Source organism: Poecilia mexicana, unplaced genomic scaffold, assembly GCF_051168715.1.
Source record: "Poecilia mexicana isolate PSO_F unplaced genomic scaffold, ASM5116871v1 scaffold_9, whole genome shotgun sequence".
NCBI classification, from domain to species: Eukaryota; Metazoa; Chordata; class Actinopteri; order Cyprinodontiformes; family Poeciliidae; genus Poecilia; species Poecilia mexicana.
The window spans coordinates 1,188,653-1,213,732 of record NW_028263378.1 but is presented as its reverse complement, the minus strand read 5'-3'; the positions used below and the strand labels follow the sequence as shown (position 1 = coordinate 1,213,732).

The 25,080-nt window shown below is 38.4% G+C and overlaps 1 protein-coding gene across 1 annotated transcript; it reads right to left on the bottom strand.

Annotated features, from left to right (window-relative positions):
- Nucleotides 1-671: 671 nt before the first annotated feature.
- On the bottom strand, nt 672-24,868 carry LOC106911516 (uncharacterized). The gene is made up of 5 exons (XM_088008437.1): nt 24,694-24,868; nt 6,262-6,897; nt 6,129-6,170; nt 3,779-4,942; nt 672-3,286 (listed from the first exon to the last, which is right to left on the bottom strand). The coding sequence occupies exons 1-5, from the start codon at nt 24,866-24,868 to the stop codon at nt 1,035-1,037; spliced, it is 4,269 nt and encodes a 1,422-aa protein (XP_087864563.1). The 3' UTR covers nt 672-1,034.
- Between the last annotated feature and the right edge of the window lie 212 nt (nt 24,869-25,080).

Sequence of the window (25,080 nt, the reverse complement as noted above, 5' to 3'; positions counted from 1 at the left end):
AAATCTGACAACGATTGCTAATGTCTGTGACCTGAAGTAACCTTGCCATTTTTGTACAGCGAATTTTTAGACGCTGAATTTGAGACGGCGAATTTGAGCAAGTTGAATTTTTAGGACACTGAAAATATTGCATTTGAATTTTTAAAAGTTGAATTTTTTTATATGCTGAATTTTTTTTAACACTGAAAAAATATATATTGAAAATTTTATCTTTGAAATCGGAATGTGAATTTTTTTAACATATGAAAATTGCAAACATGTACAAATAATGACACTGAATTTTTTTTTTAAATTGAATTCGGATGCATTTTTTATTTAAATTCTGATGGCACATATTTACTTCCATACACTGGGATGACAAATATCTGTCTTGAATGATTCTTGAATAATGACAGATGTGACAAGAAAGATATTTTTTGTCTAACATCTTGGTGAGATATTTTAATTTTCAAAACACTGAAATAAAAAATAACTTCCACTTCATTTTTATAGATTCTGAAAGAAAAATATCTGGATTTTGTTTGTGAATACCCTTATGAAAGGAAAATATTACTGGAAATACTTTCTAATACATTACATTATTCACAAACAAAATCCAGATATTTTTCTTTCAGAATCTATAAAAATGAAGTGGAAGTTATTTTTTATTTCAGTGTTTTGAAAATTAAAATATCTCACCAAGATGTTAGACAAAAAATATCTTTCTTGTCACATCTGTCATTATTCAAGAATCATTCAAGACAGATATTTGTCATCCCAGTGTCATTAACTATGTAATATTAATATCAGCTCAAAGCAAAACAGTTAGACCTGCAGAATTATTAGATCCTCCACCTTTATAATGTTCATCCAATAGTGAATTAAAAATGGTTAGAATGTATTTGCTGATAATCTGTTAATCAGTTATTTAGCCATACAAACACCAGCTGCCATCCATCAGTGATCAAGTTTCCAGTTTAAGTCTAAACTCAAATAAACTTCAAACCATTTTAAAATCACTAATAATGAGAGAATGAGTCGAGCTGTTAACATGCTCAGGATATGGTGCAATTCTTCACAACCCACTTCTCTTTCAAACGCTTCAATTCTTCCTCTTGTTTCTGTTTTAGCTCCTTTATTTTGATATTTTCTTCATGGTTTTTCTTCAGAGTGTTTTGTTCCTCATTCTGCTTTTCCATCAGAGCTTCAAGTTCTTTTTCATATTTCTGTTTAAAGTCGTTTAACTCTTCAGCTTGTTTTCTGGCCTCCTCTTCATGTTTCCTCTTCATGTCCTCTATTGTTTTGTTGTGATTTCCCTCTAAATCTTTCATTTCTTTCTCCAGTTCCATTTTCTTCTGGTCATCATCTTCTTTTTCCTTCTCAAATTTTTCTTGAAGGTTTTTTAGTTCCTTCTGTTTCTCTTCTTCCTCTTTCTGTCGTTTTTCACACCACTCTTTCCTCTCCTTCTCCCATTCTTCTCGTTTTTCTTCCATCTCTTTTCTGCTCTGCTCCAGTTTTCTGTTGATTTTCTCCTTTTCTTCTGATTCTAACTGTATTTGAGCCTCCAAATCTTTCTGTTTTTTTTCCCACTCTTTTTGTTGTCGTTCTTCCTCCTCCTTTCGTTTCTTGTCTTCTTCCTCTCTTCTTTTCCGCTCTATCCTTCTCTGCTCCTGCTCCTTGTTAATCCTGTTCTCCATTTCTCTAAGTTGTTCAGCCTTCAGGTTTCTCTCTCTCTCTTCCTGTTCCTTTCTTTTTTGGTCTTCTTCTTTAATTTTATTCTCATATTCTTCTCTTTCTTTCTGAATTTTTTCTTGAAGCCTGTTCAGTTCTTTCTGTTTCTCTTCATCCTCTCTGTGTCGTTTTTCCCACCACTCTCTCCTCTCCTTCTCCCAGGTTTCTCGTTTTTCTTCCATCTCTTTTCTGCTCTCCTCCAGTTTTCTGTCGATCGTTTCCTTTTCTTCTGATTCTGATTTGATCTTTTTCTCCAAAGCTTCTCGTTCTTTTTTCCATTCTTGTCGTTGTCGTTCTTCCTCTTCTTTTCTCTTCTTGTCTTCTTCCTCTCTAACTTCCTGCTCTCTCTTTTTCTGCTCTTGCTCCTTTTTGATTCTTTCTTCCATTTCAGCTCTCAGTTTTTCTTCTTTTTCTTCTTGTTCTTTTCTCTTTTTTTCTTCTTCTTTTCTCTGATTTTCATATTCATCCTTTTCTTTTTCAAATTCTTCCTGAAGCTTTTTTAGTTTTCGTTGTTCTTCTTCTCGTCTCTCTTCTTCCTCTTTCTGCCGTTTTTCCCACCACTCTTTTCTTTCCTTCTCCCATTCTTCTTGTTTTTCTTCCATCTCTTTTCTGCTCTGTTCCAGTTTTCTGTTGATTTTCTCCTTTTCTTCTGATTCCAACTCTATTTGAGCCTCCAAATCTTTCTGTTTTTTTTCCCACTGTTTGTGCTGTCGTTCTTCCTCCTCTTCTCTTTTTTCCTGTTCTTTCTTTCTCTGCTCTTGTTCCTTTTTGATTCTTGTTTCCATTTCCTCAAGTTGTTCGGCTTTCAGTTTTCTCTCTCTCTCTATTTCTGCTCTCTGTTCCTCCAGTTTTCTGTTCATTTGTTGTTTTTCTTCTTCATGTTTTCTTTCCATCTCCTCCTTCATTCTCTCCATCTCTTCTTCTTTCTCCTTCAGGATTCTCTTCATTTCCTTCTTTATAGCAGCTTCAGCCTCCTGCAGCATCTCGTTGCTGTAGAAACTTCCTCCATTGTCCTTCACCATGGTGTTGATCTTTCTGATCAGATCTCTGACCTGAGATCGATTCTGATCATCATAGTTATTGATCACATGGTATCTTCTTCCACAGTCAGAGATCAGCTTCTTACAGGAATCATCACATTGTGCAATAAATTCACTAATGGACATTTCCTCACGTTCCAGTTTGTCTCCTCCAGTAAAAAGGATGATGGTGAATTTCTCAGAATCTTTTCCAAAAACTTTCTTGATGAGATTTAAAGTTTCCTTCTCCTCCTCTGTGAATCTACCAATATGCAAAACCACCAGGAAAACATGAGGACCAGGAGCCAGGAGACTCATACATTTCACCATCTCTTCACCGATTTCTTCATTGGACAAGGTTGAATCAAACAGACCAGGAGTGTCGACCACAGCGACAGGACGACCGTCCACCTCACCATGAGCTTTCTGACAGTTTTTAGTCACTGACTTTTGAACTGATTTGGATTTAAACTCCCGTTTTCCCAGGATGGTGTTTCCTGATGAGCTCTTCCCACAGCCGGTTTTCCCTATCAGAACAATCCTGAGGCAGTCTGGCTCTGTGAAATCAGAAAACAATTATATTCATTTACTGATATTATATTAATGCGATGCTTTTATAATAGGTAAGTGCTAACAAACTGACACCTTTGTTGCATTTTAGGAAACTTATTTATATAGACCACCTGATTAAATCAAACTTTTCACAAAATAAGGTTAATTCTTCTGTGTTTAGAAATCTTTTATAATAAACATTATGAAATATGTTGGTAAGGAAAGTATTTATTCTCTGATCAAAGGGATTGTCCCTGTTCAAAATCCTTTGTTTTGATTTATTCTTATTGAATTAAAAATAGCATTTAAAGAACAGTTTTGAACTTTATTGTGTTAAAGAATCTTCTGCTGTAGAAACTAATGCTTCACATAAAGTCAAGAACAGTTTGCATATAAAGCATTTTAAAAACTGGACATCATAAAAGAACTGCACAAAGAAGTAGCAAAAAGGATGAAAGCATCTAGAAAATAGTTTATTTTAGTCATGAAGTCTTTACCTGTGTCAGGACTTGTTCCTTTAAGCTGCTGAAGTTCAGTCTGTAGCTGCAGTTTTTCCTCCATTTGGCCCCATAATAATGTTTTAGTTGTGTAACTGAACAGTTTCTCTCTGTTTCTCTCCACCGTCTCCATCAGTCCTCTGATCTGCCGTCTGTCTCTGATGTTCAGAACTAAATATCTTCCTCCACAGATCTGGAGGAGATCCTGGATGTCCTTGTTCTCTATAAAGTTACCAACATCAGGATGTTCAGGATCTGAGTCTGTGGTGAAGAGGATGATGGTGAAGTCATTGACTCTGGAGCTGAATGTGTCCTGGATGGTGTGTAACTCTCCCTTGTCTTCATCAGTGAGGGGACCCACAGGTAGGACCAGGATGAAGGCGTGGACACCCTCAGGGTCACAGAGGGAGACACACCTGAAGGATTCCTCCATCACTTCCTGCTGAGCTTTTCCACCCAAGGCAGGCAGCTCCACCAGAGAAACCTGACGTCCAAACGCCTCTCCCTGCTTTCTGACACGCTGTGAAGGAAGATCCTCATGACCTAGAATGGCCTTGGCTGCTGACGCCTTCAGTGGGTCACTGGGACCAAACAGAACCAGGTTCAGAGGTTTCATCTGATCATTTTGGGATCTGTTGGTCTCGTCTCTGCAGGTCAGATATTTTCCTTTGTTCACATGTATGATGCTCTCAATTTGCGTCATTAACAAACTGCGGTCATCATTGTTATTCATGCTGTAACATTTTTCCTGGACTAGTCTCAGCAGATCTTTGACAGAGGAAGTTTCTTCACCGTGTGTGAAGATGATCATTGAATGTCTGAAGGCATCTTGGCCAAACCAAGTCAGGATGAATTTCAGGGTTTTTTTGTTCTTCTCACTGAAGTCTGAAGGTTTCACCACCAGCAGCAGAACGTTTGGTCCAGGAGGACAGAGACTCATGCAGCTTTGCATCTCTTCTATGAAAGACTCCACAGTCAGACTGAACATGTCAGGAGTTTTTACGACTGTTACTGGTTTTCCTCTCCACTCTCCGCAGGAGGCCACACTGTGTTTGGTTTTGGAAAGTATTTGTTGATGAAATTCCTCCTCTCCAGTGATTAAATTACCAAGTTTAGTCTTTTTGTCATCACTTTTTCCTAACATCATGATCCTAAAACCAGATGCTGCAACAAAATAGAAAATTATGTAATAATTATTCACACATTTTCAATTCATCTCAAAGCTCCAGTTTTCATTTATAACAAGAATATTTAAATTTTATGGAGAGACAAAGTTCAGCTAATGTACATTATTTCTGGAAAAGTCTCCAAATCTTGCAGTTTATTAGAATCACTGTTGTGTCTGCTGAAAACAGTGGATGGACTCTGAGCTGTTCAGCATCAGAATGAACAGAACTTCAAGTTTAAACTGTGACCTATGTTAAAGAGAATTGTTAATTAATATTATTTTGATATGAGACGCTGTTCCAATTAACAACAAATCAAGAATAATTCTGTGATTATTTTATTCAAGAGTCATAGAAAAGAAATGACCATTGAAACTCTCAGCTGATCTGAGAAGGAAGAAAAAATGAAGTACATCACTTTTAATATTTACCAGTTACATAAACATGGGACTTTCCATCAGCTTAACAAAGAAAGCACAGCTTTTGCACAGATTCTTCACAGCTTGGGCTGCACCTGTGTCCTTGGATGGAGTGGTTCATAGGGCCAGAAGAACAAAGACAACTTCTCACTCAGAAAACTTCTGTTAATTCGGTTCAGTTTCCCCAGTGATCAGCTAAAGTTTTATTTTGTCACATCACCTATTAGTGAAACTGATCTCACTGCAAATTATAAACCTATTGCTTCCAATTATACTCAGAACTGAAGGAGCCTTTTGGATGATAGGTCTAACATCTTCATGAAAAAGAGATGAAGTCCAGTTTGTTTTCTACTTACTGATTCAATATTAACAGTTATTCATTATACAGTCGATCCGTGCTGGAGGCATGACGGGTTGAGCTTTCTAACAACTCTCCACACGTTTTTCTGTCTTCTGTTTGGTGATAAACAACAAAAGTTTCAGCAGATTCTTCACACATTAACATGAGAACCATCATAATGAAGAACTGACCACCAAACTCCATGTTTCCTCTTTAGTTGAGTTTTCTTACACATTTATTTTGTTTCCCTCTTCTGCCTATCTTTGCTCGTCAGCCGGGTTGATGTGGGCTCTTTCTGCAAGATCAGCTGATCTACCATACATGTTTGGATTTTTTATGGGAGCATTTTACATGCATGTAAATTTATTTAGCAGATTATCCTCAGCTGTGAGTGTCGAGAAGTGACTCATTAACTCTTTACTCACCTTCACATGGTAGATGTGTTCCAGGTATTTGAGCACTGAGACCTTTAAAAACAGAACATTACTGTGTCAAAAGATCAAATAAACATAAATGATGTCTCAAAGTTTTATCATTAATCTCAGTCTCTGAACTCACCAGCAGATTTAACAGCAGCTGTAATAAAACCTGTTGCTGCTTTTCCTCCCTGGTTCTGATGAGGATCCTCCAAGCTGCTTCCTGCTTCTTCAAACTCTTCATATCTCACATGTTCTCCATCGTTCTCCTTTACAATCTGACCAAACTGACTCAGCAGCTCTGGAAGGTCAGTTTCCTCCATCTTTAAGTGTCTGTATCTACATTTTCTGATCAGCTCCTTAATTAGAGCCTTGTTTCTAGAATCTTGCAGAAGGTCGTAGCGTGACATCCACCGGGGTTTCTGAATCATTACGAATGAATGATCAAATGATCGATCACTGAAGGCTTTCAGGACTCTGTAGATCCTGTTCTTCTCCTCCTCAGTGAAGTCTTCAGGCTGCAGAACCAGCAGGAACACATGAGGTCCAGGAGCAGAGACCTCAGCACAGTCTGTGATAAACTCTGTCAGGCTGTCTGCAGTGGGAAACTGAAGGTCTGGAGTGTTGATGACAGATATCTTCATGTTTTCCACTTCCTTACTGAGTCTCATACAGGACTGAGCTTCATTTTTAAAACCATCCACTCCCAGTATGAAGTTTCCCACTGAGTTCCTCTGAGACCAGCTGCTTCCCAGCAGAACCAGTCTGAGCTCAGGCACTGAAATTGCAGAAACAGGAAGTTAATCACTGAATTAGGAAAATACTGAGGAGACATTAAAGTAAATGTTTTGTTTTTCCATGCAGTTTAGAAGTTAGTGTTATCTGTGAAGGAAAAATGACGTCAACTACAAACTGGCAAAAACTTAAAATTTCCTTTTTAACATTACCACTTACTGATCTTAAAAAAACAAAAAAAAGACGACAACACATGACTTCAATTTTAGATGTTAAATAATTTTTTTTTTTTTTTTTACATTTTATGGAATCGTTTTTCCTTAAACTGCATTTTAATTCTAGATCAACTTATTTTGTTCTGGTCATCCTCCAAACTCCGACTCAGTAACATACAGTGCTGCTTGAAAGTTTGTGAACCATCCAAACATGGCCATTGTTTTCTAAAGAAAAATTATAATAATCATGTGAAATGAACATCCAAAGCTCAAATTGTAAAGCAGACCCACCAAATAAGGAACACAAAGAAAAACAAGATCCATATTTTCATAATTTATTCAATAAAAGTATTTTATCTGTCAAAAACAGAAAATCTGCCAAGTGCAAAAGCAAGCTAACTCTTTCAGTTGGTACCTTGTGGCTCCTCCTTTTGCAGCCGTTACTTCAACCAAACGTCTTCTGTAAAACGAGCCTCACATCTGTTTGGGATTTTTCTCCACTCCTCCTTGCAGAACTCTGTCAGCTGAGAGGCTGGAGGGACATCTGGCATCTACGGCCCGTTTCAGATCTTACCACAGCATTTCTATGGGGTTGAGGTCCGGACTTTGACTGGGCCAATCCAGAGTGCAAATCTTTCTCTTAAGCCATTCTTTGGTACTTTTGCTGGATTGCTTTGGGTCATTGTCTTGTTGCATAATCCATTTCTGTCCCAGTTTCAACTCTGACTGATGGCAGGAGATTCTGGTCAAGAATTTGTTGATGGTCCCTGTATGGAGTCGTCCGGGTCCGGAGGCAGAAAAGCAGGCCCAGACTTCGCATTTCCACCACCAGGCTTCACTGCTGGGAGGAGGTTCTTCTCTTTAAATTCAGTGTTTACTTTTCTCCAAACATGGCGCCTGTGATTGTGGCCAAATAATTCAATTTTGGACTCATCCGTCCAGAGAATGGACTTCCAGAAAGCCTCTGGTTTGTCCAAGTGTTCTCTGGCAAACTTTAAACGTTCAGCTTTGGTCGTTCTTGAGAGCAGATGCTTCATTTGAGCAACTCTCCCATGAATGCCATGTCTATTGATATTTCGCCTGATTGTAGATGCATGTACATTGATCCCAGACGCTGACAGAGAGGTCTGCAACTCTCTGGTGGTGATGTGTGGGTTGGCCTTTACCTGCATTATTATTTTTCTGGTGCTTTGTTGAGGAAGTTTTGATGGCTGTCCGGTGATGCCTAGTGCCCTCCATTTGTAAATGATTTGTCTTACAGTGGATGGATGAAGCTGCAATCTTTTGGAGATGGTCTTATAGCTTTCCCCAGTCTGATGGGCTGTCACCACCTTCTTCCTGATGTCCTCAGATGTCTCCCTTCCTCTCGGCATTGTTGGTCTGGTCTTTATGCCTTGACACAACGGTGGTTTGTTTGGTTTCCTCTCCCTTTTAACCAGTGCACCTCCAAACTTTTCCCAAGGACGTCTCATTTGATTGGTCTGCTTAATTGATTACTCAAGCACTAACATGTGCTTCACCTGAGTCTTTTACCTGATTGTCTTTATCAGTGCAGCTGTGGGTCATTTACCTTTGCAGATGCTCTGATTCCATTTTTCATTTAGTTTGCTTTCAACTCCCACATTTTCCTCAAAACAAATGAATGGAATTGATGAACATAAACCTGACATTTCATATACAAAAACTGGTGATGAGAAAATAAGAAAATCATGGTAAAAATAAAGAAAAATCTAAACTACTCAACTAGTTCACAAACTTTCAAGCAGCACTGTACATGCTCTACATTCAAGAACTCCTGAATAAGAACATGTGCATTTAACAATACCAACTACATCCATGAAGAGAACATGATGCTAGTTAATACAAGATGTGTTGAGAGGCAACTGCAGCCCATCATAGAAACACCAGAATCTAAACGTGTGTGTGCGTGCGTGCGTGCGTGCGTGCGTGCGTGCGTGCGTGTGTGTGTGTGTGCACATTTGTTTGTAATACCTCGTGAGGACGATTTTCCTCACACATACTACGTTGTGGGGACCAATGGCCCCTAGTGGGGACCGGAGCCTGGTCCCCACTAGGGGAAACCCTGTTTGTGGGTCAGGGGTCAGAGTTAGGCCTAAGGTTCTACTCCTTCAGTTCCAAGGTGTACAACTAATAACTGATTGAGTTTTGGTTAGGGCAGTGTTTTTCTGAGGACCATTTAACCCATTTAACAAACAGCCATGTGCCACCTAACCTGAAGTCGCCCTGCAATGACACAACTTAACATATGATGCAATCTGAAATGAAAATATTAGTCTCTAACATGTATTGTTTTATTCGTTCATCCTAATGAGAAGAATGGTGCCGTTTGGTAAATGTGACAAAACCATGAACGGGTCTGCTCAGGCATTTTGAGTTATTTACAGACTCTGAAAGCTTTCTAATGATGACTAGAACCAGGAAGATGGACACCACCCTGTTGTACAGTTCTTTATTTTTTAATTGGTTTCGAACATGATAGAAGTGTAGAATCACAAACAAGAACAAGGAATGCAAAGGACACATGTTTTTGTACCACAATGATCTTAACATGCTTGAAAAGGAGTAGGAAGAAGTAAGAACTTATGAACTCCTACCCAATAAACTCATACAATATTTGAAGATGGACCCTCATTATTAAATAAAAAATAAAAAACGTAGGTTAATTAATTTTCCATTTTATCTGGGTTTACGTCTAAATATATACATCCATTCCACACACTGATGTGCGTTAGCCTCAATTTACACATTAGTGCAAACTCTCACCCATATTTCTATATAATCTAAATATTAGTTAACTTATTTTTATATTTCTTATATTTGTTTTCTGATTCAGAAGTTGTATGTTTCATAAATTCCCTAAAAAATGTGTTTTTCTTTTTACATGCATTTTATATTCCTTCTGTAATCCACGGCTCATTTTTTTTGTCTGCTTTTATTCTTATTTTCCTTAACTGGGCAGTTCCAATCATATAGTAATTTTAAATATTCTTAAAAATTGTTCATATGATGAATTCACATCATTTATTCTATAAATCTCCAATCATATGTCATCAAATCGGCTTTTCGTGCCTTCAAAGACTCTTCTGACTGAACCCGTCTGCACTGTGATCTGATGTTTTGATCAGTTTTTTTGCAGTTACAGTCAGACTGATCAATTATGTCATTTATTAATATTCCACTAGTTATACTATTTTCAAGAACATTTGTAAAAATATTATCAGTGAAGGTTGTACAGTAATGCAACTGGGCCTGGTGAGTTTAGACTTTACATGGTGTTATTCTTCTGTCATTCTGTGTTTATTTGGATTTAGAAGACCAATGTTCAGACCCCCACAGATAAATGCAATTTTTGATTAACTTTTATACATTTTTCTTCCATCCAGTTATTGAATATTTCTATATTTGATCCAGGAGCTTCTATAAATATAACTCACAAAGACATTCTTCTTTTTTTCCACAAGTATTTCTATAGTCACAAATTCAAACATATTATCCATGACAGTTGACATTGTTTCTATCATCTTATAATTAATGTTCTTGTCTACGTAAAGAGCTACACCACCTCCATTTTTGTTTTCTCTGTTTTTACAAACCATTTCATAACCATCAATTTCAAAGCCCTTTTCACTGTTGAGCCACGTTTCCTATGATGCCACGATACTGAAAGTCGGTGAGTTGTTGGAGGTTTGATGTTGTAGAAATCTGCATATTCTACTGTTAAAGTGAATTATTGAAAGCTTATGTTCAGTTTTAATGCTGTTGTTGAACTGGTCATCAGTGTAATAGTGACAACTGTCGTTGACACCAGTAAAAATTTTATCAGGATGATGGTCATATGATGATATGACCATCATCATATCTTGCTGATGATGGTCGTTGTACTGAAATGCAGTCAGTTCCACATCCTCATAATCAGCAATCCGTAGCAAGCTTTTCCATTTCTTTGTGCGTCAGCTGTGCTTGTTGCCATGGTAATGTTTGTGTATCTGGCTAATTATTGCCATCACTGGATGCAGACCGCATTCCTGGTGCCCTTCAACTGTCACTGGGTAATTATGGGGCACTCGAGCGGGGATGGGTGATCAACGTATCATAACGAAGAAAAGCGATGTGCTTCTTTGACGTCTGCTTTTAAGTCCTGCGTCACTTCCGCCCTCCTCTTCCTTACAGCGTTAGTTGCAGGCTGGTTTTAATGTCCTGCAGCTCTCGTGTCAGCTCGTCCAGTCGGTGTTTGTAGTGTCCATAATGATTTTAACAAAGCCTTTGAACTTGTTCTGTTGTTGTTGAAGCAACTCTGTGTACATTTCCTTCTGCTGGCTCAGAAACTCTTTCACTTGAGTAAGCGATACAAACTCCTCATCCGGTCTCGTATCAGTCTTGGATCCTTTTGGAGGCATTATTTCACTTGTTTTTTTATCAAAAGCTTCTCCTCACAGTGATGGTGAAAGTAGAAGACGTTTCTCAGCTGAAACATGATGCCAGGGTTCTTGCTGAGTTGATTTCACTGCTGGTGCCATTTCCCTCCATATCTGTGTCCAGTATTAAACTACAGTTGGTAGTTTATAAATCACTGAGCAGTTAAAGATCTGCTGCTGTTGTATCAACCTTCCAGACCTCTCAGGTCTTCTGGTTCTGGTTCTGGTTCTGCTCCAGGTGCATTGAAACATTCAGCTTCAATGCACCACAAATCTGGAACATAATTGTGGTGCATTTATTTCCAGAAAACTGAAAAACAGCTGAAACACTGAGTGCCTTTAAATCTGGACTTAAAAACCAGCAGTTTGGATTTCCTTTGGAAACATAATTATGAAACATTAATCAATAGTCTGATGTGCAAAATGTAATGTTGACTGTGTTTCTATGACTTTGTATTCTTGTGTTTTTATGATGTAAAGCGATTTGAAATGCCTTGTTGCTGAAATGTGATTATTTGATACAGGCAGTCATTAATTTGACTCCTGTATTATTTATGGCTGAGAGCCTTACTGTTAAATATTATTTTACTGATTGCAGGTTTTTCAGTCCATTTGGCTGAACAGCTGCTGTATTTTGCCTGCAAGTGTTTTGCATGTTTTATGTCTAAATTAGGTGAATTTATTGCCAGATCATTTTTTTCATTTTGCCAGATCACAAAGTATCATTTATACCTAAAGCAAAAAATTAACATCTAATCCAGGTCGTCGGCCCTCATGGGTGATCAGAGTATCCGTAAAGTAATGATTACTCCACAACGTCTAAAATAATAATAAACTAGACAGACAGGGCAAAAAACTGACACATCAGGAAAAATTGGCACATGTACAACATTCAGATAATAGACAAAGACATGAGTCAGCAAAGGCAGTGACATCAGGGAAATGTATCTGTAGCCATCAGATGTGTGTGCAAAGCCATGCAAACAGTTTCTGATGAGGTGCTATTATCTGAGAGAAGTCTGCCCTAACGTCTCCCAGTGCCTCTCTGTTCATTCTGATAATCCAGATTAATGCCGGACTGGTAACTTCTCCAAGATGGATTCCAACCCACTGGTAAACTCCAGTACCTGCCGCCAGACTGCAAATCTAGGCAAGAATCGCATCCAGTCTGCGGCTCTGGATATTGTCTGAGTGTCCACCAGAGCAATTTTATTTTATTTTTGTAACGAAAAATAACAATTTCTACATCCATCGTCAAATATACAATATTGTAAAAACAAATCACAACTTTACAATGAAATTGTGTATTTTTATTATTATAATGACATAGAAATAATTACTTAAAAAATGTTTAAATAAGCTCCACTTGGGGTGGGGGTCCTTAGTGGCTTAGTAACTATGCGGCTGATTAGTTTGCTTTTGCCTTTGGCTGGCCCTGGGTCTCCATATGTAAGTTTGAAATCATAAATATGAGAAGCAAAACTCACTGGAAGGTGGTAAAAATTCATAGCTGCTGCTTCTTTTTAAAGGCTGCACATCTGTCAAGACAAAAAGAGAAACCCATTAATGAGATCAATATATTCCTGTAAAACCTTTCAGATTTGAACCTGATTAAAAGAAAAAAGTGTGTGTGTGTGTGTGTGTGTGTGTGTGTGTGTGTGTGTGTGTGTGTGTGTGTGTGTGTGTATGTGTGTGTGTGCGTGTGGTGAATAAAAAGTAACCTGTAGTAAGTAATAAGTCTGGTTCACACGACATAACTTTGTATTTTCTGTCTTGTTTTAAAATTGTATTGTGTGTCTATTTTGTTAAGTGAGGGGACTGCAGATTAGATTGGCTTTTGCTGGTAATACGGATCAAACGGTTCGGGTTGGGTTTGTGTTTGAGCTGCACACTGTGCATATTTAAACAAAGCTTATATTTATTATATATCTCCGTACAATTCCCAGTGTCTGCTGTCCATCTCCAGGTGTCTCCAAATGGCTCAACCTGAGCCAAACTTCTGCTTTGGATTGTAATACTTCCTCAGATCATCTCAGGTTGGTAAAGTTAGCAGGTCTCGGCCCGGTCATGTTTGGGAGGTGGTGGAAAAAAGGATTTATGTCATGGATAGAAAACCAACAAATCTGCTGCAACAGCATCATGGTTGCTGATAATAATCCAACAGCATCTATATTTCAGTTGACATATTTATATGATTTTATTTCAATAACATATAAAAAGTTAAAAGTTACAGCAGTCTTCCTCTACATTGAGACCCTTCCCTCCCCCCACCACAGACGGCATCATGTCAGGGTGTCTGTGGTGCTGCAGGCCTGCCAAGCTTGGCTCCAGTCATTTGTCAGCTGAACTCGTTCCAACACAGCAGCGACTGCCTGCTGCATCACAGACCAACAGCAGACAGAGGCCTGGATGCTCAGTTCATTTATTTCAAACCACATTGAAACAGAAATGTTATGTTGACCATCTGAGGAGACGGACGAGGGTCTGCAGATGATCCAGGAAAACAATCCACTGATCTTAGTTTTTATCATTGAAGCTTCTAAATCCCTTTTCATTTCAACTGTAGAAATGGTATTAATACCTGAATGATTAAGCTTTAAGTAAGAAACCATATCAAACATTGTGAATTAACAGTCATATTAAAGTTGCAGCCTCCATTACTGCATGTGAATTTAAAGCTGAACATGATCCCTGCAGTTGGCTACAAGCAGAGACCAGGCTGCATGAGCCAAATATCTCACAGGATAAATATAGCAGGCTTGTAATATTATCCAGAGTTGGTCCTTAGGCCAGACCAGTAACAGCCTCCTACCTTGTGATAGGATGAGACCAAACAAACTGAGAACTCTGACGTCTCCCAGTCAAATAAGAAAATGGCAATAAATGGGCAATCTCCCTCCCAAAATGGCTGACAGAGGGCCAAACAGTCCTGATAAAGACCCCCAGAAGGCAACAGTCCCATCCAACTATCAGTCAGTAACCTGCCTCTCCACAACATTGAAGCTCCTGCCAGCAATCATAGCAGCTAAGCTTAGCAGACACACAGATCACATGACAGAGGCTCAGAAAACTGTTGGTAAAAACAGCAGAGGAGCCAAACTCCAGCTGCTGTGTGACAGAACAGTCACCTGAAAAGCCAGACAACACAACCTGTGCACTGCCTGGACAGGTTACAGGAAAGCCTTTGAGTCGATGCCACACATTTCTGTTCTGATTTTCATGCCGTTCACAGCCTCTGTATTTGATTGAACTCCTCCTAGAGATTTTGTTTGATCAGGTTCAAACTTGGTCAGATTGTTCATAAGGCTTGTCTGAATCAAAGTTATCAAAGCAGTGAGTTTTTGTGCATGCTGAAGGGGCGTTGCCAGGGGTCAAAGTTCGCCTACTCGCCATAAAACACGAAACTCATATATTCTACATAAAAACTCACTGAGATACCAAACTTTCAGTGATTGATCATCATTGGGTCCCCTATAATACCCAATGATCAAATGATGACATCACTTAAGCCACGCCCCCTGAGAACAGGAAGTGTCATGTTTTACTGTGAACAGTCGCTATCTGACCCCTTTGACCTAATCAACATGATACTGTGTCCAGATACAGAAGACATGTTGGTATGATGTGGTTTCCAGCACCTACTGGTTTTGGTACAGCAGGTGGGTGTGGCGAAGTGACCTGTACCGCCGTGTCCATACGTTTGGCTCTACGTTCCACAGATTCTATCTGAGCTACATCAAACTCACTGTGATCAATCCTTATGCACCCCACGACAGGAATCCACAACAACCTCTGGTGGGCGTGGCTTAATTCGTCTACAGTGCCCTTTAAAAAACTTTAAATAATCAGCCCCAAGCCATGCTTTAACCCAGAATTATGAAACTTGGTACGCATGTGTATATTGTCAGGACCTACAGAAAAGTCTCTTGGAGCCATGGCCAAAACCCAACAGGAAGTCAGCCATTTTGGATCAAAGCCGCCATCGTGTTTTTGTTTTTTTTTATGCAAAAACATCCAAATTAGGGGTGCACCAATATATCAGACAGCCAATTTATTGGTGCCGATTTCCTTAGTTTTGGGAGATCTGTGATTGGCTGATTTTTACATGTGAAGCCAATCTTAACTACCAATGTTATCAATCTCAACAAAGGTCTAAAAATCAACCACTGTGCTTTTCTTTTCTCCCGTGAGAGAAGTTTGACTGACAAACCGACCGACCAGGTCAGTCTGCACATTTACAGTTAACAACAGTCACCCCACTGTTTCCAATTCACCAACTTTCATGATATATTGAGCAACATTTCAGACAAGAACATGGCATCGGCCAAAATTGTAATTGATAAGTTAGGCTTTTTAAAAGATTGGTAATCTGCAGCCGACCAGAAAACTTCAATCAGTGCAGCCCTAAACCAAACGTGTCATGGAAGCATCAAACAGAACACTGAACAGAACCAGATTCACAAAATAACAATAGAGAAACAAACCTAGCAGAAATGCACCCATTTCATCACAAAAAGCTTGCTGCCTTTAGAAAATGCTACTCACCTGAAGGAGATCTCGCCATGACGTTAGTGAGCAGGAAGTTTCAGAGATTCCACTTATTCTGATTCTAAATCATCTGCAAAATATAAAAAACTGTACAATTATAGGTTTAATTTTATTTAAAAATGACTCCAACAAACTCTAGGAAATGTGAATGTTCTGTACTTCATGGTGTTGTCAGGTCACATTTCAGTGATAAACTAATTTTTTAGGAGTAAAAATATCATCTGAATGTTAGACAAATCAAACTGCAAAATGACACAAAGGCTCAACTATGAAGTTGGTGTCCAATTGCAGCTTGCAATACGGAAAATGGCTAAAGGGCGATTCCACCTAATTTTTCACTCTCTTTGTGACAAAGTGGTTCAGTTTATGTTCACCACTTGTCCCTTATATTTTATCATTCACTTATTTTTATAGTTGGTTATAATAATTAATGTAAACATTGCAATTTTGCTTTACTTACTATCCCGGGTTTGTTTGTGTTAGCATTATGTTGCAGGATCTATCTATGTTTAGGTTGGTTATTATTTCTGGATTGTGGGTTGAATTTGTTTCAAGGTGTATTTATTTTTTCTTTGTACTCACCATCATTTGCCCTTGTGGATCTGCAGGAGTGTGGGAGGGGCCGACCCAGTACTTCCTGATTAAGTGGCTGGATGATGTCATTGATTACCTTATTGGGTTCTACCAATTAGAGGGTTTTTCTTTTGTGTATTGCTTTGTTTGTTTTTCTTTAAAAATAATCTTTTGAGTTATTTTGGATCATGTGACTTATTTTGCAGATAATTTCATTAGGTAGGAGTTTGTAAATTGATTTGTAGTTTTGGTGTTTCTTTGTTTAGAATTTGTTTGTTTGACCTGTTCCTTGGTGGCTGTGTCCAATTAAGCACAGGTGTGGTGCCAAATGTGTATAAAACCAGTGAGTTTTTGAATGCTGGGGGAGAAGTCTGAGAGGACTGAATAAAAAGTATAACTGGAAGAAACTGAAACCGTGGCTGGTCCTGATTTTCTGCTCACTTCTGACCCTTGAGCCTAACCTACTTTACACTCTTCAGCATCTTTAATCTCGTTGTAGTTAAAAAAAACATCTAGAATCTTTCAACCTGGACTGAATTATTCTCAGCTAATAGCAGAATACTTAAAATCATGTTTGTGATTTGTGAAATCTTTATTTGATTTGTCAAACTTCAATAAAAGCCAATTTCAGCAATTTTTATGCTTTTGGATCACATTACAGCTGCTCTAATTCCAAAACTACAAGACCTAGACTCTTAAAACCTGGATTGGATTATTCTCTCAACAAACAGCAGCATAACAGAAGCTACACTGTTAATGGACTAAATCTGCAAAATGTTAATTAATATTTAATAACTTAAAATCTTTTTCTGCTCTTTATAAACATCTAACTAAAGTGTTCCTAAAAACCTTGTTAATATAACTTCACTAGTGTAATGAATTATTATTTGTAGTCAAATTCAAGTTTTAGTTTTGACATTTAACCCTTTAACCAATTAATATATTAAGTGTTTTAAGATAAATAACTAGTAGCTGAAGAACAGTGAGAGGACGTGGATGTAAAATCAGGATGGAGGTTTGTTCCTCCACTGGGTTATTTTGTGCCTCAGCTCAGGGCAGCAGGTCGTTGCTCCTGCAGCTAAAGAGGGAAAAGCTGAACAGATTGTAGGGGAAACGTTATTATGTGATGATTTGGTTGTATAATGAAAATCCACCTGCTGCCGAAAGATGTATTGATTTTAACTCAGAAATTAAAGTTCATGAAGTTGATATAACAAAAGACAAGTTGTCTAAACATATTTTAAGATCATTAATCTTAAATTGTGCGTTTTAACTTAATGCTGTAATTTAAGCCAAATAATATCACAATAAACAAGAAAAAACTGCCCTCACCAAGTCAAAAGGATCCACGATTAGTTATAAAAATAGACCTTATTTGAGAATGTTTTATTTTAGCTGTAAAAACGACACAGTAATAATAATGTAGGTTATTTAGTTTTTATAAATCTTAATAAAATATTGTTACATGAACATCGGCATGTTGTTCACGCTGCAATGCATTCTGGGTAAATGACGCCAAACGGTCCAACTGTCTGGCTCCTCCAGCCAAAACAGTGATGGAAACGTTATTAAGCCTTTTTAATTGAACCGGAGCGTGTTCAATTAAAAACAACATAGAAATAACAAGAGAAGATGAAGATGAGGAGGACAGAGTTGGCCGTAGCAGCTGGTGTTTTGCTGCTGCCTTCAGCTTTGTAGACGAAACGATGAATGACACGTACCTCTGGTCGGACTGTGTGGTCCAGTAAGTTCTTCTATAGCTCTGTGTCCGGTCCAGTAACAGCTGTTTAGGGTCTAACCTTCATCCGGTGTTGGTAGTGGTTTCACATTCAGTACCGGTGATTAGCTCCGTTAGCATTTCCAGTAGCAGTAGCTCCGTTAGCACCGCTTGTGTTTTTGACGTTTCTTCCAGCGTCTGTGGCGCTGTGTCTGGTTCGGCATTAGCTGTGCTGTGCAGAGTCCGGTGTCACTGTTTCCACCGACACTGGACCTCCATGGGTCCGGTTGGATCGGTGATGTCAGCAGAAGCTCCTGTTAGCATCTCAAAGAGCATCCAACTCTGCCTGTCTCAGCGGCAGCGCAGCATTTATTTTCAGCTTGTCAAGGTAACGATCACCTGTTAGAGCCTCGTTGGTTCTGCTGGTATAAATGACTCAAAGTGTTGTGGAGAAATGTGGACGGCACAGATTAGGTCCACATTAGGTTCTGTTCCACTCCGGCTCTCCCACTGTGCTCTGCTTTCTTTCACGTGGGAAATTATCCAGATTCGACTCAACATTTTCATTTTTTTTTCTTTTCATTTTTTCAATTACAGCCGATAGTGACAGTGTGGCATTATCTAAAATGACACCAATCAAATGCAATATGATAAACAACTACTCATAAAGTTAGCCTTCCTGTCTTTACTCTGTTTTTTATTGCAAACAAGGAACATACAAGAACAACATTCATCCCTGTCATTTTTTCCTTGATTTTAACTGAAAGAATTTGCATGGCCAGAATAAATACATCTGGGGAGACTGGACACCCTTGTCTGAGACCTCTTTTCAAATAAAATCTTTTAGTGCAGCCATGTGACAATTTTACAGATGCATTATAATTCCTATATAACATTTGACAACTTTTAATTAAGATTTGTCCGTATCTGAATACTTCTAATGCTTTAAACAGAAATGTGTGAAAGGCTTTTAAAAACCCAGAAATAATAAGAGACCATCCCCCTCTATTAAATCTGAGTAATCCAGCAGATCCAATATCAGTCTAACATTAGTTATGTCTACCTGGTATGAATCCAGACTGAGTTTCATCAACCACTTCTTCAAGAGTATTTTTTATATATATTTTTTGGCTCTAGTGGCCTTTATTTAATAGTTAATTGATAGGAAAGTGGGTAATGAGAGAAGTGGGAAGACATGCAGCAAAGGTCAAAAAGGCCGGGAATCAAACCTGCGACAGCTGCGTCGAGGACTCCATATGTGGGCTGTGCTTAAGCCCTGCGCCGCCACAGCACACCCCCTTCAAGAGTATTTTTAATTTCTGTAGCAATACAACCTGCAATAATTTTATAGTCATTTTGCAGTAATGTAATTGGTCGCCAGTTATCCAGAAGCAGCTGGTCTTTTTGTGGTTCGGTGTAATGAGACGTTGTTGGTGGAAGTGATCCAGAATCCAAACTTTCAAGATAAACTTGATGTCAAAATGGCGACAGCTGATCTGAAAACTTTTATAAAATTCTGCATTAAGGCCATCGGTCCCCGGTGACTTGTTTAGTTTTAATTTATTGATGGATTTTTGGATGTCTTCGAGTGTGATCAAGGAATCACATTGTTCTTTATTATTTTTACTAATTTGTTGAATTTTATTTAGAGTTAACAAATTGTGTTACATTTTCTTCAGAACATCTTGGCTGATAAAGTTCTTGGAAAAAAGCTTCACAGTAAGAAGAGATTTGAACAGGATCTTCACAGATATTATTATTGATTTGAAGTTTCATAACACTGTTAGATATTTGATGTTTTTTTTCTTATCTAAAAAAGTAAGAAGAGTTTTTCTCCTCCTAACCATTTCTGTCTCGATCTGATGTTCGCTCCTCTAGCTTTGGAAAGGTAAATCTTGTCCAGGTTCAGTTGTAATTGGTTTAATCTAAACTTTTGTTCTTCAGACATATTTTCTGGCAGGACATTGTTCAGTAAGATCATTTCTTTTATTATTTCTGATTCTATTTTACTTTTTCTTTTAGGAATTTCAGCTCCAGTTTTCATAAACATTTTTCGAAGTTCATATTTTAGGAGTTCCCCATTTTTACTAAATTCCTTCTGACTGCAAGCTGTATTCCAATACTTTATAATTATTTGTTTAAGGTTTTCTTCTACTGTTTTATTTTCAAAAGTGAAGAGTTGAGTTTCAGTAAGCTGCAATTTTACTTTTTCCGTACTGGTTTAATTTTTTATTTATTTTATTTTTTTCAATTAAGCTTGTGGTCTGATAAAGGAACTGGAAGAATAATTGACTTAATTTCATCAGCTATAAATCAGACACCAGCCAGAAATCAGTTCTTGACTTAAAGGAGCCCGTTGTGTTTTGCCATGTAAATTCAACTTTGGGGCTATTTTTTTGTTTCCATACATCAGTCAGGCCAAAGGTTGATATAAAGTTTTTTAGAACTGTGTTTGGATTTGTCTTGACCTTTGGAGGAAATCTATTTATTCAATGCATCATCAAGAGTTGAACTGAAGTTCCCACCAATATCATCATATTATGATATTTTCTACATACGTAATTCACCCTGTTACTTAATCTATCATAAAGTTGCATATTTTCTGCTTTGGTATTATATCCATATATAGAAGCCAACAAAAGAATGTCTTCATTTATTGATACAACTAATTATGTCTAATGTAGGGATGTAGTGTCTTATAGAGAACCGCATCATCACTTCTCTCAAGCCTGTAACGACCCAGCCGGTGAACGCTGTTGATGACGTCTGGTAGTCTGTCTTTACATCCTGGAGCGGTCTTCTGGCAAATGGAAATAACCTTGCTACGAACATCTTCTCCTGCTTTCATTTCAGCATGGATATAATCCACCGAATCTTTGAGCTCATTAATGCAGACCGTCTGTTCTCGTTTATCATCAACTTTAAAGTTGCTGTGATGTTTTCAGCAAAGTTTCTGTGCTGATGGATTTGCGTTTACCACTTGCAGCTATTGTCAGAAATTTTCAGGAAGTCTTTTTTCTTTTCCACTTTTTTAAGCACAATGGTTAAAATGTTTAACGAAGGTCTCGGTATAAATGTCTCTTTGCGTCAAAAGTAGCAATGATGGCTCCTTAAACTATTTTGGGAGAGCTTGAAAGAGTGGCCACTCAAGCCCCCATCTTGCTTAACCTCCTGCGTGTTTCTCTGTAGACTCCAGTACAGAATGGACCTAATGATGTCATCAACCCATCAGCGATAAAATGGCGACCTCCATGGGTGAAAAAAATATAACAAAAAATGTGCATTTTTTAAGTAACTATGAGTTTTGGCGTATCAAAAACAGCAGTTTTTTAGTTTGTAGGAAAATTACAACCTAATAGGTCAACTAGTCCTGGATCCCTTTAAACAGCACACACCTCTCAGAATATCAAGTTAACATAACTACCTATTTTTCTTTAGAATAATTGAAATTATTGTTTCAAATTGCATGAACAAATTTTCTGATATGATAATTAATAATTAATTAAATTTTTCTTCTTTCAGTTTTTGTTCAGTTTTTGTATAAGTGCTAACATAAAAACTAGTTGATTCAACTCTTGGACGTTTGACTAAATTAATCAAAAGTTAAGACAACTTACTACCGTCAGTTTATCTTTCACAAACTCACACTGTAAAATTCAATAAATTTGACTTAAAGAGTAGAAGATGGTAAACACAACTAAATATGGCTCAAATGTTTTACAGTGTACACAATGAAGATGTCAGTCCTGGACATCAACACCAACACTTCTCAATTTTCACTTCATAGCCGTTCATGTTAGTGCAAATTTACAGCACTCATATCAAGGCACTTTGCAAGAAAAAAGAGTCAATTAAACACAATAATACATTTCAGTTGATGGTAGAAATCAGATGAGTCATTAAAGTTCAAATTCACACTCGTTCCATGCAGTTTTTATCTGAGGAAACCAGCAGGGAGCATCCAGTCATTGGCGTGCTTCTGAATGGATCCACAGTGGACGTCATTTGCATTTGTCTTTCACTTTGCAGCAAACAAGCAAGCATCGAGCAAAAAAAACAAAAAAAAGAGCAAACTCTTCCTTTTACCTGGAAGAAGCTTCCCACATAAGCTGGCTCAGTGTGAGCAGCCGTCTGCCACAGCCAACTGGGGGTTTAAGCAGATACACAAAAATGAAAAAAGCTCTTTTACAGGAGCACTGCCTGTGTTGAAGACAAAGACATAAAAATCAGTACCAGCATAAATAGAACATTGCGTTATTGGAAGCATTCTCCCATTTGATGCCCCCCTTCAGGAAGTATCTGTTGGGTAAAACTAATCATTGTTTTATCATTTTATTTGTTTTATCTAAATGTGTTCAGTTACCTAACTGGCTCTGACCAGTTATTCTTTAAGGTTCTTTCTTTATCTATAATGTAATGTCCTACCCAAGGGGTCCATCTGTTTTGTTATCTCTGCATTGTTCTACTGAAGGTCATCATAATAAAAGCCAGTTCCAAGCAGAGGAGAGCAGAGCTCACCAACCTTTGATCCTCAGCAGGTTAGAGGTTGTGGATCTCTCCCTTTGCAAAGGAAGGCATAAACCCTCATTGGTCTTTTGTCTGGTTCTTTACGAGTCTTGAGTTAATTTAAAATCCCCAACAGTATCAGAGATAAAATAAAAATACAAACCCAAATCTTGCTACACTGAAGATAAAAAGATGAGAGAAAACATCTAAAAGTCGATATACTAGCAAAATAATGGAAATTTCAGAGGAAGAGGCCTTCATTTCTCATGTGGTACAGATGCATTAAATGTGGTGAAATCGCCCTTTATTGAAGTTTTACAATTAAGATAAAAGTTTCACACGTCACAAACTGGTTGTAAATATTCAGGAATTAGCTGAGAATAATCCAGTCCAGGTTAGAAGAGTCTATGTGTTGTAGTTTTTTTAGATGCTTAAGTAGTGAAAAATTAGGTGGAATCGCCCTTTAGCTATTTCCTGAATCGGACAGCAACTTCAGCTTCATGGCTCAAAGTAACGGGTCGGTGTTCAGGAGGTTCTGGGCCCAGAAGGAGTGGAGCCGATTCAAAATGGAGGCAGGCTGCAGAGTCTAAACTGTCTGGGTTCCTTCCTGCTGCTTCACCAGCCTGATTATTGGTTAGTGCAGAAACACAAGCTGAAAATCTGCTGATTATCTTTATGAACGCATACCTGTCGAGTCTCCCGTTGCCCCGGAAAACTACCGTATTTATCCCCTCTGTTCCGACTTGCTCCCGTATTAGTATTTTCCCGTATTAGAATAATTACGCCGCGATCCCCGCCCCGCCCCCCGTCGCTCTTACGGCAGTCGGTCGTCCCATGTCTGCTGGGATCGATCCGTGCTGAAGGTTCAGGGAATCTCTTCAGATCCAGCATAGAAAACCTGCTGAAGAGTCCAGGAGTCCCTGGTTTTATTCTCAGTCTGGATCAGAGCCGCTGCTGCTTCATGGAGTCACAGCTGAAAGTGAAAGTAAAAGATCAGGCGCTGCGATTTCTGCTTCACTGCTGAAAAATAAATAAAACGGCCCCATCAGATTTCCACATGCATCAAATAAAAAGAAACTTCAGCGGACAATAAGATTTAAGTGACGCGTATTAACCGTGTTAGTTTATTCCAGCTTTAAAAAATTTAGAAGTTTACAAATCTTGCTACAATAATAAATGCACATTTATTTTTCCTTTTTAATCCCACCTTTTGGTGCAATTTCTATTTTCCTGTTATGAATCGGTACCAATCATTTTCCCTTGAATAAAGTCGTAGGTATCAGAGAATATTTCTGCTCCATAAGTAAAAATTAAAAGAAAAGTGAATAGTCAGTCTTTAGTATGTGAGAACTGAGCGCATAAACTCCAGTCATAAATATTATGGACCTGTAAATCACAATGTAGTGAATTTAGTTTTGTGTCAAGTTTCCTGTTTGGAAGGAAAGCTGACTCACCTCACTGTCACAATCTACTTAATAGTAGAAATAAAGTTGATGGATTGAAAGATCTGACAAAAAATATAGTTTTAGATATTAATATACATTTAAGTGTTTTAAATAATCTCTCAAAAAAGGACCAGTTCAACAACCAAACATTTAATCCTTTAAAGTTACTTCAAATTTTAGCTTATAATGAACAAAAAAGCAAAATAATATCCAGAGAAAACATGGAGAATTCTTATAAGCAACAGGGACTGAATCCAGTTTTTAATGTTCATCTGCAAGTGGAAGCAGCAGATCTGATGTAGAGCTGTTCCTCCACAGCTGCAGGGTTATCGCTCCTGCTCTCCGTTTCACATGTTCTCTGTTTCACATGTTCTCTGTTTCACATGTTCTCCGTTTCACATGTTCTCTGTTTCACATGTTCTCTCCACTTCACATGTTCCCCGTTGTTCTCCTTTAGAATCTGGACCAGACGGGTGAACAGCTCCGGATGCTCCAGGTTTTCCCTCCACAGGAAGCGGAAGTGACACATCCTGATCAGCTGCTTCAGGCAGGGTGGCAGCTGCTGCTTCTCCATGCAGCTCCTGGTTCTGGTTCTGGTTCTGGGTGTGGACAGCAGAACCAGAGTATGATCAAATGGCTGGTCCTCAAACAGCACCAGGACTCTGCGGAGCCGCAGGTTCTGGTCCTGGGTGAAGCGGTGCGGGAGTGCAGCGGCACACGCAGCTCTCTGTGAACTCTGCCAGTCTGCCCGGATGTTCTGGCCGGGTCCAGAACATCCGGGCTGTT